At 36.6% G+C, this 18,400-nt stretch overlaps 4 protein-coding genes across 10 annotated transcripts in view; 2 read left to right on the forward strand and 2 right to left on the reverse strand.

Moving 5' to 3' along the window:
* Nucleotides 1-5,503, reverse strand: part of LOC100650977 (cyclin-dependent kinase 4) — a 26,183-nt gene extending 20,680 nt beyond the window's left edge. The window contains exon 1 of one of the 2 annotated variants that reach the window (XM_020866252.2): nucleotides 5,385-5,503. The gene's annotated coding sequence lies outside the window, so the exon portion shown is untranslated. The remainder of the gene's footprint in view (nucleotides 1-5,384) is intronic. The other variant, XM_012315615.3, reaches the window with a different exon arrangement.
* The window catches only part of LOC100650216, a 14,214-nt gene extending 5,496 nt beyond the window's left edge, over nucleotides 1-8,718 (forward strand). Inside the window, exons 2-15 of the mRNA XM_012315622.3 lie at nucleotides 2,065-2,380; nucleotides 2,777-3,112; nucleotides 3,373-3,620; nucleotides 3,703-4,554; nucleotides 4,724-4,906; nucleotides 4,982-5,180; nucleotides 5,387-5,625; nucleotides 5,699-5,826; nucleotides 5,904-6,174; nucleotides 6,261-6,477; nucleotides 6,551-6,676; nucleotides 6,770-6,977; nucleotides 7,401-7,643; nucleotides 7,720-8,718. Coding sequence (XP_012171012.1) covers nucleotides 2,065-2,380; nucleotides 2,777-3,112; nucleotides 3,373-3,620; nucleotides 3,703-4,554; nucleotides 4,724-4,906; nucleotides 4,982-5,180; nucleotides 5,387-5,625; nucleotides 5,699-5,826; nucleotides 5,904-6,174; nucleotides 6,261-6,477; nucleotides 6,551-6,676; nucleotides 6,770-6,977; nucleotides 7,401-7,643; nucleotides 7,720-7,827 — 3,674 coding nt within the window. The 3' untranslated portion in view covers nucleotides 7,828-8,718. The remainder of the gene's footprint in view (nucleotides 1-2,064; nucleotides 2,381-2,776; nucleotides 3,113-3,372; nucleotides 3,621-3,702; nucleotides 4,555-4,723; nucleotides 4,907-4,981; nucleotides 5,181-5,386; nucleotides 5,626-5,698; nucleotides 5,827-5,903; nucleotides 6,175-6,260; nucleotides 6,478-6,550; nucleotides 6,677-6,769; nucleotides 6,978-7,400; nucleotides 7,644-7,719) is intronic.
* On the reverse strand, nucleotides 5,997-18,027 carry LOC100650456 (protein N-terminal glutamine amidohydrolase). Of its 6 annotated transcripts, XR_007226147.1 has the most exons (7): nucleotides 15,658-15,793; nucleotides 14,771-15,179; nucleotides 13,795-13,948; nucleotides 13,389-13,659; nucleotides 13,107-13,273; nucleotides 6,245-6,495; nucleotides 5,997-6,156 (listed from the first exon to the last, which is right to left on the reverse strand). XR_007226147.1 is itself a non-coding variant. In XM_020866254.2 (6 exons), exons 2-5 carry the CDS (start codon nucleotides 14,860-14,862, stop codon nucleotides 13,119-13,121), a joined length of 672 nt encoding a protein of 223 aa, XP_020721913.1. In that variant the 5' UTR covers nucleotides 14,863-15,179; nucleotides 15,658-15,793; the 3' UTR covers nucleotides 8,753-9,124; nucleotides 13,107-13,118. The 6 variants fall into 6 exon arrangements, 5 of the variants coding, with proteins under 5 accessions (XP_020721913.1, XP_020721916.1, XP_048267302.1 ...); XM_020866254.2 differs by lacking the exons at nucleotides 5,997-6,156; nucleotides 6,245-6,495 and adding an exon at nucleotides 8,753-9,124; XM_020866257.2 differs by lacking the exons at nucleotides 5,997-6,156; nucleotides 6,245-6,495 and having other exon boundaries at nucleotides 10,544-13,273; nucleotides 14,771-14,951; nucleotides 15,032-15,179; nucleotides 15,658-15,795.
* On the forward strand, nucleotides 15,986-17,182 carry LOC100650575 (isochorismatase domain-containing protein 2). The gene is made up of 4 exons (XM_003400193.4): nucleotides 15,986-16,240; nucleotides 16,415-16,558; nucleotides 16,639-16,824; nucleotides 16,899-17,182. The coding sequence occupies exons 1-4, from the start codon at nucleotides 16,112-16,114 to the stop codon at nucleotides 17,049-17,051; spliced, it is 612 nt and encodes a 203-aa protein (XP_003400241.2). The 5' UTR covers nucleotides 15,986-16,111; the 3' UTR covers nucleotides 17,052-17,182.
* Nucleotides 18,028-18,400: the final 373 nt, after the last annotated feature.

Here is an 18,400-nt window from a genome sequence, read left to right on the forward strand (position 1 = left end):
TCTTTTAGTTCCAGTTCAGGAACAATTAAATTAGAATAACTGTAGTTTAAATCGTCACAGTTTTTGGATCACCGATTTAATTCGAAAAACTGATCTTAATCGTAGACGCGTTTTCCTACCATTTCCGCGGATATCAAACAGAGAGCATCGAGAGCATGATGCTCGACGAGTAGAACGAAAGCAGCGATTAGCTTAATTGCGTTTGCCAACAGGCAGTTGTTTGAAAATCGTGTCGCTCCGTACAGTTCCTAATGAGCAATTAGCGATAGATCTTCTATTCGGGCTATTGCGATTCACAGGAAGTGAGAAACATTATTAGCGGCGGGATTTCGTGCCGATGAAGATTACTGCACTACCTTCGAAGAAATAACGTAGGTACTATCTATCGGCGTATCTCCTTCGAATTGGTTTTGTTATAATCTGAAAAATGAAGTCATGAACGGAGAAGCCACCGATGTACTCCTTACCCGAACAATTTACTGTTTCGCTGATGAATAATTAATCGTCAACGGTGAACCATAATAAACCCAACGAACTACCAGTAATTAATGCAAATTTTACCTTGGCATCCATCGTAAGCGTAAAGTAACGAGAGAACGAAAGCAGTAAAATTTGATTTCGTGAATGAAACGACTCTCCAGATTCTTCGATTCCTAATCCGGCCTTTAATGAAACGAACGAGCCCCGTTACATCGTTGTTCTTATTATCCCGTTAACAGCAGCAACTGTCTCGAGCCTCGAGTATTTCTCGAAACAGTCGGTCAAAGACGGTGAAAGGTCTGAAAAGAAGGAAAAAGTCCACAGGAAAATGATACTATAATATGCACACTTTCTATGAAACAAAGAAGAACGTGTCGTTCGCGGGCTGATGCTTTCGGCAAAATCGAAACACGTGGTTGTCGATTGGATCGTGGTGGTGCCGGATCGGAACGGTTGATTATCTCGGTTAGTATTCCAGGTTTCCGTACGACATATTCAGGACGTGTTACCGATCGCTACTATCGACCAACGATGATCTATACCACCTACCAGTTGTAGTTTCACTTAAATTGCTTCGCGCGCCGTTGAATCGTTGCATAGAAATCTGCCATTGTTTCTGCCTCGTATAGCAGAGGATCCCGATGTACTGCATCTGTTCCTAACCCAAACTGTAAAACGACCGTATACGCATGTATATATATGTACGTCGAAATGACGAACAGTAAAAGCGATATTAACGCTGGAAGGTGGAATAAACAGCCGGTGTACGATCGCACCGTGGGGGAGATCGTAAACCGCTTGATTGTGTCATAAACTGTGCAATTCGTGAACAAAGATTAAAGGACTTCTCCGGGTTAAGTGACAGTTCGCGATATCTCGTAATTAATTTCTGCCAAAAATCCAACGATCTAGTGTCAATGAACTTTATTTTCATCAGCATGCGTAAAAGACGTAAGGCGTGACGCGACGAAAGTCAGAGGAAGGAACGAAGAACGAGGAAAGAGATAGTAGTAATTTCATACGCGTCACGTCCACGATTGGTCAAACCACTCGATACCAGCCTCGAGAATGTCAACCGTTCGAGTACCGTTTTCCTTGCCGATCGGCCGAGGATCTTCTCGATTTTTTGCGACTCTCGATCGCGACCCTTCCATGGCTATCGACATCGCGACGTTTCTTGCGATCACCAAGGTGATTTAAGTAAATGCCTGATTGATCGTACATCTGACGTCTAAGGAAACGTAGAATTACGCATTACGCTTTCGATCGATCATCGCTTTTGAAAGGTGTTCCGAGCATGTTACTTGATGATGCTTAGAACAAAAATCAGCGAATAATACCGTAGAGAATCGTTCAAGAGTACCGTTTCGTAGCGAAATTATTTCATCTTCGCTGAATCGACGCGACGTCTTTCTCACGCAACCGACAAAGTTCTCAGCACGCTTCAATCCAAGTATAATTATCTATTTTCTTTCAGGATAATCGCTGCTTTTTGCTAGCGATAAAACATGAAACGTTCTATCGTGCACGGGCGCAGATAATTTATGAGTCAGTGACTGTAAACTGTTGTCTAATTGTTCACAGGTGTCTCGGCTATCCGGAACGATCCAACGTCGTCTCGTTCCTCCCAAGACGACATAATTCTCAGTGCCAGTGCCTATACGGGACCAGAAAGAACCTCGAGTGTATTCCATCGTGATGAATCGCCGACTTTCCAAAAAACTGTTCCAGCATTTCAACTGGAAAGCTCGAAAAGCGTCGATAACTACGATAAAGACGATATAAGATTCGAGGTCAGAAATACTAGGCACGAGGAATCCATTGATGAACTGACTTCTTCAAAACACGTGGACCATATCGATGGAAACAACATCGAAGTTAAACCCGGTGAATATTACCAGTAAGTCGATTAAATATTCGATAACCATCCAGAAAATCACAGTTATTTGTTATGCAAATTTACATTCTTATAAATTATCAACAGACGACTAAAGAAACAAAACCTAAATAGAAATTTGTTTCGCGTATTAGGTACAGATTGTTGTATATATATATAATAATAATAATATTATAATAAACATAACAATGCTATATATGTCGATATAAATCTTGCAAAGTTTATAGAATACAAAAATAAGTTATCGTCATTAGTTTCTTAGCGATCAGACGAGGGATTTACGATAGATTTCATTGATAAATTTTCACCTTTCTCAAGTATAACATTTTCACAATCATATTCATTCTACTCGTTAGAAATGAAAGGGTAAACGAGAAACACCTTTTCGATGATTAACAGCATATCTCCAACGACCAGTGAATCCATGTCGGGGGAAGGACTAGGGGCTCCGCAGGAATCAAAACTCTTGTCGGAGCCCCATCAACTGACTGGAGTGTCAAACCAACAGGCACAGTACTTACAGGCAATAGATCAACAAAGACGAGCTCGCCAAGAGATTCCGAGGATTTATAGCGACCACGCTCCACCACCTATTCTGCAAACTGCCTCTCCTGGTTATCGGCAAGCAAATCCTGATATACAGGACATTATCACGGGTATTGTCAAATTGTTGAATGGGAACGTGAACGTTGCTGCCAACACGGTGAGACCTTTGAGGCCGATTCAGGCTACCAGGTACACTGACAAGTGAATTATATACGATTATTAGATTGTGAATAGTTATGCAAATTTACATTTTTGATAAATATCGAGATATAATTATTATTCTGGTAAAAAAATGATTAGAACGTAATTCTATTATATTTCGAGTCTTTTACAACGCTCTTTACGCTAATTTCCTTTCGAATAAATGGATATCTTTTAAATACCAGCTAATAATAATAGAACTATATTGTCTACTAGTTATACAATAATATTTATTTGTAATTTTGTAGAATTAATAACAGAGGACCACCGAGAATTTCCGATGTTCCACCATTACCACCTGATTTTGACACACCTGGAATGAACCCACCCCCGCCGCCTGATCATCCTTATCCTTTCGAAAAACCACCAGCGCCTGACAGACCACTGATTAATCAACTACCACCTGAACGTCCAATTAGACCTTTCGTAAATGGAGTTCCATTACCAGAACAGATTGTTCCCCAAGGAAATCGCCCATGGACCTGGAATCGTCCTGGTAACTTTTTAAAAATATCCTCTTAGTCTAAGTTGTCTTTGATGTTGTTCTTGCTAAATTACAATTAATTTTGAATCATCAGGTGGAAATAGACGACCAATTCCACCCTACAAACCGCTACCACCATCGACGAATTCCACTTTGAATCGGGAGAAGGAACAAGACGACAAGACCTCGGATAAACCGCATATGGACCTGAAACCTGAACTTTCATCGCCGGAAGAATCCTCCACGAAACAGGCAGAAACAGATCAGACTGAAGCTTCTACGAACGCTTTGGAGCATATAACAAAGGGTCAAGAAGAGAACGGTAAACAAAAAGTTAAAACGGAATCGAAGACCACGGAAAGACCAATCAATAAGAACACGACGAGAAATACCGAACCTGAACACTCTACCAAAAAAGAAACTAAATATCAAGTTCCGTCTAAAGCAAATACGACATCTACGATTCAGTCTAGTGACAAAACGAGTTTCACGAAGCACGTAGATTCTCCAAAACCCGTGATACCACTGGATGTTCCAATTAAACCTACGAAGGCTTCGAAGATCAACGACCCTCAAGGATCTAGTTCCATTACGAACAACGAAAAGCCTAACAATAAAGCGAATATTTCCAAAACGTCGACGAAATCTTATTCTACGTCGACGTTAAATATCGAAACCATCTCGTCGGTTCAGGTAATCGAACCAACACCCACGAAGCCGGTCGTTCAATCGACTCCAGTTCCCACGAATAACGATTCGAGTAATACAGCAAGTGTATCGAGTACAGTAGTTTTGGAACCGAGCAAGATGTCTGAATCAGAAAGCACAATCGCTTCGAGTGTTCCAACTCCGACGGAGAATTTACCTTCGTCTTTCACCAAGACCCCACCAGCCATTGAGAAAAGTGTAGTTCATTCGGCCTCGAATACGTTCTCGAAGAGTTCAGGTAGGACATTCGCTCGGATGCACGTCCCGTGAAATTTTTTCATTCGATAAGATAATATTGCATTCAGTCTATAATGAATTCCTCGTGCGGCTCCGGCGAACAAGTATGCTTAATTAATTTCCTTTGTAACGGCAAGCAAGCTGTTATGCTCAATTAAATTCCTTTGTAGCCCCTACGGATCGCTACGCTTACAGACCCAGACCAGGGATCGTCCTCGACGATACCTTGGATTACACAGGAACTCAAGGGCTGGCTACTCAACGACCTTACGCACCACCAAGACATCCACCTCTCGGTGATATTTTTGATGTCACGGTCTCGGCTATTCAAGGTCCAGGTGGTGGAGGTTCAGGTAAACACTGACATCTTTTATTAACACAGAACCCTAACCATCAATAATTATAATTCTCACGACCTTCGTGATCAGGAGAGGGTGTTAGAGTACCAGTAAATGGAGGAAACGCGGACGTGATCCTAACTTCCGCGATAGAGGGCCAAGGATTCGTTAGCATCGACGGCAAGAGAACGTACTTAAATCTATTTGAAAGTTCTGATCGAACCTCGACACACGCGCAGACGCAACCTCAGCCCACTAGAACTCAACCACCCTCCATTGTTGGCACAGGGTTAGTGTTTCATACAAATTTCGATACAGATAACAAATAAAAAAGATTGTTCAGTGTAGAATTTAAATTCAAGTGTTTGAAGGCAAATTCAACAATTTTGCTTTTTAAATCTTTCGACTCAATTCTTCAATGTTTCAGTGCAAACCTCAAATTTTTGAATTTAAATTTTCGATTTAGATATGTTAAAATCAATATTGCTCTCACAGATTTGCAGTTGCACAGCCGGATCCACCGACAGCAACTCCACGACCCAGCGCGCCTATTCGAAGACCGACGTTTCATAGAAGACCAACTCAGCCTCCGGTTAGAATTGACACTTGTATCGTGGGTGACACGAGCACTTGTGACATCAGCCAGCACGAGGCCTGTGCCACTGTTCAAGGAGTATCTGCGTGCCACTGTAAGCCAGGATATGCGAGGTTGCAGCATTCTTTACCATGCAAAAGTTCGTAAATATTTGAAAAGTCACATTCTTTAAAAATTTATGTAAGTTATATCAAACTATTAATTGTTTGTAGAAATTATAAGTATCGTGGTATCAATCAGAGTGGATAAGATTTACGATAGAAAAGTGGTGTGGGATCGAGGATTTACCGATAGAGATTCTGAGCCCTATCAAACATTGGCCTACGAAGCAAATCGAGCTGTGAGCTAATTTAACGTTCAATCATATATGTTGAAAAATATTGAAATATTAAACAATTATTTTTTCCTGTTACCTAGATCGAATCTGCTATGTCGATGACGCCATTTTCGGACGAGTATATGGGCTCCTTCATAAATGGAGTATATCAAGGGGATGTGAGCCAGGGACAAGGGGGTGTCTTTGTGAATGCAACCTTGAAACTCACTTATGAGCCAAGAACAATTAGACCAAGCTTAGCAGGGGAGCTACAGAGACATCTGCTCGGTGTTATTCACAGAAGAAGCAATAATATAGGGAACAGCGCCCTTTACGTTGACAGCCCACCTGGATCTATATCAAATTTACAAGGTGAACATAAAAAAATAACTCTCTATTTTAAACGAGCTTCATTAAATAAAAAATAAAAGTTAATCTATACCTTTTAATCTCTATAGACTTGGACGAGTGTGCGTCGTCAGAGTTGAACGATTGTCATTCTTCGGCGGTTTGTACGAATAATTGGGGTGGGTTTACTTGCACTTGTAACCCTGGATTGAAAGATCCTCATAAGGACGATCCTAATGAATCCGGTAGAACATGTATTTCGTGTGCTTCGACTTATTGCAATAATCGTGGGTCGTGCTCTTACCAGGGTGACCACATGCAATGCACGTAAGTAAATGAAAATACCTAATAATAAAAATAAAAAAATGATTCATTTTTTTAATAATGCTTTGGCCGAAAGGTGTTCTGGTAATTACTATGGTACCCAATGTGAAGTCGATGGAGAGGTTTTGGGAGTAGCGATAGGAGCGTCTGTAGCAGCTTTAATAATCATAGTCCTGACATTAGTATGTCTGATCATGTGGAGGTAACGATACATTTTTATTATATTTTTATATAATTTATGAAATGTATTTTAGGGGGCAATAGTTGACAAATTCATTTTCTATACGTGTTACAGTCGAAGGTGGTCGCGTGAACAGAAATCGGTCGGCTCACCGGTCTACGGTTACATTCAAGGTGGAATACCTGGTACCCTACCAGGAACTTTGGCAAGGGTCGGTTCTGTAGGTACTCTTGCTTCCGTGAAACAAGGGCCACCGACCAACTTGCCACCCTACATGTGGGCACACTTTGGCGACCACATGGCAACTGCCAATGTATACGCTGTAAGCGACAGGAGTGACGATAACAGCGTTCCTTTAACTAATATCACAAGCTTACAAGAAACACTATTCAATTACGGAAAGAGAAAATACTACGAAACTCATAAAAATAATTTTCGAAATATTTGAGTAGACTAGACGAAGCCACGAAAATTGTCATTTAGACCTCGCTGACCATTTTTCATAAAAATATACCTATATCCTAAACTAGCTGACGATAACATTTCTGTTCAAAATTTCGTGAACTCTATTTCACATCTTCCGAATTACACCAAACGATCTGTGTATCGCATCATCGATTGGACAGTGTTCCTTGTTAGTTAAAGATAAAACGATTAGAGATGAAACAATGAGAAATTATATTTTCATCTGTATTTGAAAGATTTATTCCGACAAAAGGTATATTAAATTTGTGTTTGATCTTAGACGGAACCTATGGGTCCAACTCGACCAAGTTCCGCTGTGTTCGGTTATCCACCTCTCAATATCCATGGAACATTGCCACCAGTACCATTGCCACGACTCCAAGCTCCGACAAGACCACGACAAAGACATCAGCCAGATCCAGACAGCTCGGATTCCGAGCCGCAAGATAAGGACAGGGCTGATCTGATTCCGCAGAATAGTGGTTTTCATGTTCCCAGGCCAAAGTCCAGGTCATCGTTGGCGGTGAATATTCGTTTTTCCAATATGTCATTTTCCACGCTCGGATGCTTTGAATATTCAATGATGCTTCTATTTTTAGAATCAAAGCGGAATTTACAACGACGTGGAATACGATCAAGGTGATGTTCACCATTTATCGAAAAACAATATCCCGATGTCTACTTACAGGCCGTACTATCGAACGTGAAATCCCGGAAAAAACCTAGTTATATGTATATTGGTAAGGACGCTTGTACCGTGAGAAACGAGAACAAAGAGAACAGATTTATCTAGATATTTTAATCGACGTTCTAATTTATACCAATTGTTTCAATAAAACGAAAAGAATATTAATTAATCGTTGGGAAACGAGAACATAAGAGAATGAAATCAATGCACCTACTTACGTTCGTATCATTGATCGCATCAATGTAAGTCAATCTGAGCAACTACTTAACTTCTATTTACATGTCTGTTATTCTATAAATATTTATTGTACTAGTATTATCCTCGAAATACTTCGTAGAAGTCTAAAAAAAATATATTCAGGCTGTTTTTTAACGACCTAAGAAAACAAGGGTGTATGACGAACGATTAGCATGAAAACGATTGCCCCTTACTATTATGTAGTTAATACTTGTATCACGTTTAGTTATTTATATTACACGATAGAGCGACAATTATGAACGAAAATGCGATGCAATTTGACACCCAGAAAATCTTCAATCTTATTAAATTACTAACAATCTCATTCGTTCACTGTGCGTCATACTGCAATCCCCATTTTCTAAAATAATTACCACTGAATTGTTGACAGTAATATTGCATGTATGTAATGTCACTTACACAAACTTAAAAGGTTTGCTAATAATTAAGCAATCTTAAACGTAGAAATTGCATTGTAAACTGTAAGATTTCCTTACGAAACGAGCTGAAACGTAAGGGCGGTATACTGAATAAGTATATACAAATAGGACAGTATACTCAACAATGCGTTCATTGCGTTGCGGGGTGCTAATACCATAATTCAATATGTAACTTTTGTAATTATATATTATATATTTTTGCAAATTGAATACAGTATACATTTGAAAATTTGCGCGCCATTGCCTCTTTTTTTTTTTAATTCTCCGATGCCTACAGTACAATTCTTCTTCAACAGTGTAACACGATACATAATAAACGTAACAAACGTACGCCGGGAATACTATGCGCATACTGAGCAAAATCTTTGTTACAGATAATTTCAATAAACACCAAATATCTCGACAAAGCATGTTAAACAGAGAGAATAGAAAACTCGATTATGCTGAAAAAAGTTTGTTAAGAAATGTTCCATAACAGTTTGGACGCAAAAATTCGATAAATACCCAATAAAGAAAAAGAAAAAGCGGAATCATTTGGAGAATTAAACTTCGATTACCATTTTTTTTCTTTTTTCTTTTCTTTTTTTTTTTTGGAAGTATTCGACATTTTGGTTCTGTTGTATCACTGTGGCACCTGACCTGAGAAAGAGGAGAGAGAGGATCTTGGTAATGATTCGTAAAAATCGAAACAGTACATCGATAAAAATTCAAAGAGACAAACGGAGTGCATCCATTTATTAAAACTGATTATAGAAAGGACGAAGTTTGGAAATAGATTTCATTTTATCCCATTTATAATTATTTGTGAACATGCGAAAAAGATTTGTGATTTGTTGCTTTTCCAAAAAGTTGTACAATATGTATTATATGTGTATCGTAGAACGACAATGGTAAGAGTATGTCAAACGTCGATAAATTGCATAATTTAACATTTTAAATCTCTCTTTCATCGGTGTATCGAAATAGATACGATTTAATTAAAAATATCAATATAATAAATATGAAATATTAATAAATATATATATATTATAATAATGATCACTGTCATGATAATATAGTAATTTCTTCTGATATATATATATATATATTTAGAGCGATATTTTGAACGATAGAGATTAGGTCTTTTTCTCAAATTTTTTTTGTTCATTTTGTATTTTGGTAATCGAAGATATTACATGCTAAAAACGTCGGTCCCGAGTTTCTCGCATACGATACGATGCCGATGTATAAGCGACAAGACCTTTCCGCGATGATCACATTCGACGACAAGAACCAGTGTTGGGTATGTGTTCGAATAAAATTTCAATTAAATAAAAATAGCAAGGGAATAGTTAATTAATAAATGGTTTATTTACTATTGGAGCTACTCGTTACTGGAATTATTTATGTTATCCCTTGATAAGACAATGTTATCTAAGTAACTTATATTATTATACATATATACCCTTATTTCAGTCTCTCGTTTATATATATAAGAATAATTTATAAATCCTGAAATATTTATTGTATTCTATTAATATATCCTGAGGAATATATAAATTAATTATTCTTTGCGCGTTTATATAATATATACATATATTACGTATTACAAATAATAATAATAATAATATATATAAATTGCATTTCCAAGGATATATCAATAAATATAATATGTACCTCAAGAGATTTATAAATTATTTTTATATATTTATATTTAATACTTTAACTAATATATATATATATATATAATATATAAAATATATATATAACTAATTGGAAAAAGAAAGATTTACTTGCCCGTTAAAAAATTTCGAATAACAACGGTGAGAATGATATCTACCCAACACTGGTAAGAATGATATATGTACATTCAGTGATTAATTAATTATCCCACAATCGGTGATAAGTCTGCTTACAAGTATGTATGCAAATAGCAACGTGATATAAAGTGAATTGGAGAAAAAACACATGTCGATGATAAAGACAAAGAGATCTAGTGAAAGATGTTGGAAGGCAAAGAGTGGACGTACCCTTAGACTATAAACGCGACTGTCGGTTCTTCGCCTTTTTCAACAATGATTCTCAATCTATTCGAAGAACCGACAGCTCGTTTGCATTCGCTTGTCGATTAGATTTTCTGTCGCATCGTATTACGCCGTGTTACAGCTATAAACAATAGATTCGCTAAAACATCTACGAGTACATAGTCTTGTTGCAATTGTAAAGTTATTCTCACTGAAATCGTAACAATTTACATGCCAATACAAATTTACGTTCGCGAAGTTTCAAAAGGAAGGACGATTGGAGTATTTCAATTTAAATAAGCGAATAGAGAAGTAAATGGAAAGTAATGTAAGAGATCTACTACGTAGATACAGTATACATGTAGTCTGTTTTAGGGAGATTCAAAGATTCCGAGATTTTCGTTGTCAAAATTTATTTCCGAGAGTCTAAGGGACATTCGTTGATTCGAAAATAATATTTCGATGTAGGCAACAATTGTTCGCGTGGGATGATCGAATTAAGCCTCGATTTCCATTGATCATATTTTCACAGAGAAAATTCTGTTTCGACAAGCAAACACACTGCATATTATAAAGAATCAATTTTTAGTATCAATATCAGTATATACGTAGGTATTCAAAGTAGAAAGTGTAAAGTATCACAAGAATTACAATAACTATTTTACATTATCGCAAAGATCACGTTCTCGCCCTTACTATCTCGGTTGCACAACAATAATAAGCGCTTTCCTCGTTTTTTTTTGTGCATCAGCGCTAATAAAAGCGCTAGTAAATACTTCGTCGAACGAATGTGTCCATAAATACGTCAGTCTTAGACACAATAATTATAACGATAACACCACCAATGGAGCAAAGCCGCGATAAAGATTTACGCGTTATGATAAAACGTATGAAGACGAGAACAGTCATCCCCAATACTTGGGTCAGAACCCAAAAGCTTGGAACATGGTCGATAGTTAATGTGTAGCAGACAACACAGAGAGATGGGGTTCTTGGCAAGGTTCTGTAAAAAGACTTTTAAAAAGAGGGGAACAAATAACGTATCAGCATAGCCTAGAAATAGAGGCAAATAGATATCGACACTATAGGAAAAAGCGCATGTCCTTGCAGAAACCACTTTTTTTCTCACGATATTGCTACTTGTGTCTAATCGTATCAAGTACATTTTTACACATAAGTAGAACTATCGTTATAAAAGAATTGGTTTTTCTAAAGACGTGGATCTTTCTTGTAAGTTTTGATTTCTTTATTGAAATGGAGAAATGTCCAAACATTATAGGAGCCGAGGAATAACGAGAGGAGCCAGCAAATCTTGAACTTTGCAACGGTAAGCTGGGGCTCTACGCCCTTTGATCAAATGCGTTTTGTCCAGGCGCTCTCTTTTGTTCCCCGCTGTTACTGCTCCTTGCATTGTTATTGATTAATTATGGAGGCTCCGACCCCATAATTTAGTATCGCTGGAACCGTAGCATTCAACGATAATAGTAGGAAAGACCCGTACCAAACCGTAAACCAGAACAAAGCTGTATAATAATGTGAAATTTTAGTAGCCGATAGATAATTTATTAGGAGAAATGTATCAATATTATCTGTTTATATTATATTTCTTTTAATCACTTTTAATCACAAGTGAAAATTTATTTTCTATATACCCCTTAGGGCACAATCATGCAAGACAAAAGCAGTATATACGCTCAATTGAAGTCTCCATATACTGCATTAAATCATTGCTGTTTGAATCCTGGAATCACAGTAGAAACAAAAGGCTTTATAGATTTAGAGGTATCAATTAATTCTTTCCTTCCCTCTGCTTCCTTCTCTTCTTTCTCTTCATCACTATTTTCTGCTTCCTTCTCTTTTTCCCATTTTCATATGATGTAAAATTTTCATAAAGAAAACTGCGATTCGACAAGCAAATATACAACAAATTCATTATTATAAATCAATTTCTAACATCAGCATTAGTATCTTTATGTAAATTTATGGTTTTCACTGTTTTCAATATTTAATAATTTACATATTACATCATGTAGCTTATACGGTTTTGTCAAATGAGGTAAGATCGAAAAAAGAACAGCTTTTCATCATTATTATTAAATCGAGAAACAATCATGCTGGATTTTCAAATCATATTGTTTGTAGAATCAATAAGTTCCAATTGTACGATCCATTTATGGATCCACACGAATATCCATTATATATACTTAAAATCTTAAATATACGGTTTTATACGGGTTTTTCACACTGTGTAATATTTGTAGCGCTCGAACAACGGCACTTAAAGAAATCCTGTGCGTCGCATGGAACACCTTATATTTAAATTCGAATTAAGAGGTAGGAGTAAAAAAATGCGTGAGATACATATAAACAGGAATAGTGTTAAAGGTTATATAGCGAATTAAGAATGTTGATAGAAATAAAATGATCGGTTTGTCATTCACAGAGATATAGCTGTGATTTTGAACGATGAATAATGCTTAGATAAATGTTATCATCGAATATTAACCCAATTTCGGTTCACAAAGGTACATGCACTTAACCAATTCCCTTAGGCCATACAATTCATTTGTTGACAATTGGAAATCGAAGCAGACAATCGTTATCCTTGCGGAACTTACTTAGCAGTTTACTTAAGTCGGTGTAGGTTGCGGGTGAGGTGTACGAGGAGCCGTTGGGATCGCATTCGGCCTATGAAATCGGTCGAATAATTGGTCTAAAGTCAATACAACCCCGAACCCGGTTCCTGGATCCATGTTAATAAAGGAATCCAAGTTGTCCTTGCACGCTGGAATGTTTGCAAAAGAAGAAACGAATACATGTGTAGTAAGAAAAAAAAAAGGAGAGAAAGAAATCCCTTTATAGTTGCGTAGCCATGCCTTAACGTTATTCGATAAACATACTTGATGTTGAAATTGGCGGATAATCCGGTGGCGTCTTGATCCATGTTCCATCCTCGCGTTTCATATGATGTCGATCCGATGCAAATTCTCGCAAGTACACATTGGCTGGGATCACTCTGAATCTTCTGTGATGCTCTGGCTGTAGAACCTCGTCCGATCTAAACGTTTCCATCGCGTATTTCCAGAAATGCGTCGGAAACGGCAACGCGCTATCTAAATCGTAAACAACCGCCCTTTCGTCGGGTGCGTAGATAAGGATTACGTGGAAGTCCTATGGATACAAACAAACACGTTTTTTCCCCCAGAGCTAGCTCTATCATAATTACAGGTTTAAAAAGAAAATGAGAAATCGTGGTCTCGTCGACGTTAATAATCGTTTTCTTTTTTGTTGATTTTGCCAACTGACCCAAACTACGAGCTTATCCTCGTCCTTTCCTGCACGTTGTCGCCAAAGCGGTACGCTACGCCAGGAGTTGCTCACGAAAGCAACATAGCAATGCTGTAATTCCGATCCGTGTCTGGTCGCTACATCTTGACAGAGCTTCCATACATTTTCCTCGCTAGAATAACATAGTTTGTTCTTGCAGACGACCGTGTTCGAGATGATCAAAGATACGGATATTTAGATGTGTGCAAATGTGATGCAACACGGTGCAACACGAACGGTGGTAGAAAACAGGAAAAAAAAAGGAACGATAACTCGGGATTGCTAGCTTCGATCACAATCGACCAGAAAGGAAAAACAGTGCACAGAAATAGAGGAAGTGCATGTAGTGTTTTCCGATGAAGATTCGTGATATATATGCAAGCAACTAGAAATATAAACAGCGCATAGAAATACTGTTAAATGTAGATGATAAGTCGTATGACCCGCGATTCGATATTATTCAAAGTTTTGGAACAGATAATGAAAATAAGGTTACTGGAGATGCAAAGGAAAGTTTATGTACGGCTGGTAGGTGCTATGTGTTTGTCATGAAATAAACATAGCAATTCGTTCAAGCTGAAAGACGGATGAAACATGTTGTCGATAGACTTTCATAACGAACTAACTGCCAGCATGCATGATTAATTCGAAAGAACGTATTAAACTCCTATATTCCTGTTGATCAAAGATTTAAAAAAAAAAGAGGCAAAATACATGATTCTACCAATAAGCAGTGCATGGAAACGCGCGGGTCTTTTCAAAGCGGTGCACAATAGCGTATCATGATTCGTGGATATTTCATACATTTTAAAGATGGCGGCAACATATCGCACTGCCGTCTCTGTACTACTGCAACGTATCGATCCATCGCAAGATATACCGCAATACGACACGTTTATTTGTTCAAGTCGATAATTTTATAGAAAAATCGGACAAATTTCGTGAAAACACTTACCAATAACAACTCGTATACACGCACTCGGATGCTTTTGGGAAAAGCTGCACCAACGGCTTCGTATGCCCGGTTTCACGAGGCTCCCCGGCCATTCTTTGTTTACAAACTCGATCGAAGTACCACGATTCGGTAATTAATTAAATACTATTTCCAGATTGTTAAAATTTGTGCAATTCGTGACCTAAACTGCACATAAACATGATTAGATCAACTGATTAGATCAATCTGGTCAGTTTGATAATACTCAAAAAGAATCCGTACATCCGATCTTCCCAGATATCATTGTTTGACTGCCGCTTGTCGCTACTCCACTCTTCTATGTGGCCATCCTACATCCGACTTGCACCTGGGTCGCAGCGCTACCACGCGTGCGCGAAACCAGTCGATTTAAATCACTAAATTTACATCTCTGAATACATATTAAAAAATGTTTTACAAATTTACACGACACACGTTTGCTTTACGTTTTACGTCTAAATTTTCATTTTATGATGCTCTTGGAACATACTTTTATAATTGCACATCTGTATAATAGTTTCACTATCAATAATAGCTTCTAGTAATTCCTTACGATACGTTTCGTAAAGAATTTTTTTTACAATTTCATTAAGTTTCTATTTGTATATAATTTAGTTATGTGTGTATGTATGTTAACTGTATATCAATTATTTGCATTTACTGCTCTTTTGTTGACCTTACGTCAGTATTATACATGTAAACGTTTAAGCAATCAGAATATTGAAATCTTAATCGTAATTCCAAAAATAAAGGATAGATAATATCAAAATATAATTTCAGGATATAATAGGTAATGTCAAAATTAAGCAAATACAATAAACAATACTATAACATCATAATGTATTGTGTACAAATATATACATACGTACCTTGACCGGTCGGCAACATTTGTACATAAAAACACAAATATACTAGTAACAAGTAGACAAGTTAACGATATATCAACAGAATGAACTACATTTGTAGAAATGTATGATCAAAATGTAACGAAGCAACATTTTCGCGCTTACAAATATATTTACACTCCTGTACGATAATTACTATAATATCTTTATGCACCTTATTATGTTGCTCGCACATCGAGAGGGTTCGTACGAAATCGATTAAATGCAACACGTCTAAAGTTAGTAAAGCTAAGACTGACCGTGAACTTTGAATATCACAGAATAATATCACGTGCGTCATAACATGAAAGCACGTTAGCTTGCAATATAGAAATTCGTCGACATTGCACCAGTGACCTCGCCAAGTGGTTCGCTTTGTAACTCTGCAGGGTCGTTTTATTTCATATTATCACGCAAATTTTCAAGGATTATTGTAAATATGGCAACAAACGCTGCAAAAGCTGTTTTAAAGCAGGGTAAAAGTGTTCTGTTAATATGTGATGTTCAAGAGAAATTCTCTAAGGCTATGTTCGAATTTGATAAAATCACACAAAACTCGGTGAAATTGGTAAATATGCAGTAATGGATATAACATGTGATATAAATATATATGTACATATAAGATAACACGATTTAATGGGATCTTAGGCTCTTAACATTCGGTACTTGAAAAGATTCTAGGTTATGTAGTACAAATCATTGAGCATAATATAGATTAAATCATACATGTATATATTTACAGATAAATGCCTTGAAGCTTCTAAACGTACCTATAATCGTTTCTGAGCAAAATCCAAAGGCTCTAGGTAAAACGATTTCTCAATTTGATATTTCTGGTGCCAAAGGGCCATTTGAAAAGACTCAATTTAGCATGTGTATTCCTGAAGTATGAACATTACATAGTTATTCTTCTACAAAGGACACTGTTAAAATACCTTTTTCAATAATTTTTAAAATAAATTTTAGATAAGCAAGGAACTTTCTACAATTTGTGCCGGTCAAAAACCAGATTCAATTATTCTCATTGGTCTTGAAACCCATGTATGCATAGAGAATACAGCAATCGACTTAAGACAAGATGGATATGAAGTACACACTGTTGCAGACTGCTGTACTTCTCGTACTCAAGAAGATAGATTATTGGCCTTAGAGGTAAAAATATAACAATCTTATAAAGGAACAAAATTATAAATGGATATAGTGGTTAATCTGTATAACTTTCACAGAGGATGAGAGAAATAGGGTGTCATATAGCTACTTCAGAAAATGTTATTTTCAAGTTACTAGCTGATGCAAAGCACAAGGAATTCAAGAATATTCAAAGTTTGGTAAGAACACCAATGCAGTATACTAACCTAGTCCCTCTTGCAAAGATATAAATCACAATGATAAATATGTACCTGTGCATAGTGATAAATATAAAATCCTCAAGACTAATAGAAAAAAATATTTTTTAGAATAATGTGCAAAAATAACATTATCTTTATTAAACAAAACTTAATAGAAGGAATACAAAAGTCTTAATTTTTTCCTGTTGAACCAAATCCTCCTTCTCCTCGAGCAGTATCATTTAAACTATCTACCTCTTGAAGTTCTGGATATATTATTTTTTCACAAATTAATTGGGCTATACGATCACCTGCTGCGATCTTGAAGTCCTCATTACTGTGATTAAATAGCACTACTCCCACATTTCCTCTATGTTAAAAAAATGAATGAATAAGAATTTGAACATTTTTGATGTAAAAATAGTATAACTCTACAACCATCCATCGTATCTCTCACGCTTCAACATTCAGAAACTTATTTTATACATTTCATAATTGTCTCATAACCACTATATACTATATATAATTTAATTGTTTAAACACTCACCGATAATCGGCGTCTATAACACCTGCGCCTACGTCAATATGATGTTTCCATGCCAACCCCGAACGTGGTGCTATTCTTCCGTATGTGCAGTCAGGAACTTCAATTTGTAAATCTGTTTTGACGAGTGTTTTACCATGTCCAGGCACAATGTATTCATAGGCACTGTTAAAAAAAACTAGTACTCATTAATATATGAAACTTTGATAATTCGGAAACCTCAAACGTTATTTACAATTGTATGTAAATATATGTTTCACAAATATATATACCTTCTTAAATCGTACCCAGCAGCATATTGCGATCCCTTTACTGGTGCATACGCTTTATCAGACAATTTTGTGAATCTTAACATTTTTCCTTCGTTTATCACTGACTTGAGAAACGTACGTAATTTTTCAAACCGCTTGATCGTAACGATACTGTATAAACAGCGTGAAACGAACCGGCTTTACAATGTAATCTAGTTTACCACGTAATACGTGATTCAAGTTCGAAAATGTGCCAAAGCGCGAAATTTTAAGTGATGTTGGGACTGTAAAAGGTAATTAAATTATAAAGGACAATGTTAAAAATTGTTGTACTTCTCAAAAATGAAAAGCTCTGTTCTATCTACAACATGATTCTGAATAATAAAAAAATGTAACAATCATTTATTCGAGAAAAGATGTAAAAATTATAAAAAATCCGGTTGAATACAAGAATATGTAGGGAGTGTAACTGAAATTATAATTGATTCGACTGTAATTTAGCAAATAAATTAATTAGCAAATTTAAATATTTTAGTCTCTTCGGATGACGGTATATTAGTAAAATAATTCAGAAAATTATGTAAAAATTATACAGAAATATTATA

The sequence above is a fragment of the Bombus terrestris genome, chromosome 13 (assembly GCF_910591885.1).
Source record: "Bombus terrestris chromosome 13, iyBomTerr1.2, whole genome shotgun sequence".
Taxonomy (NCBI): Eukaryota; Metazoa; Arthropoda; class Insecta; order Hymenoptera; family Apidae; genus Bombus; species Bombus terrestris.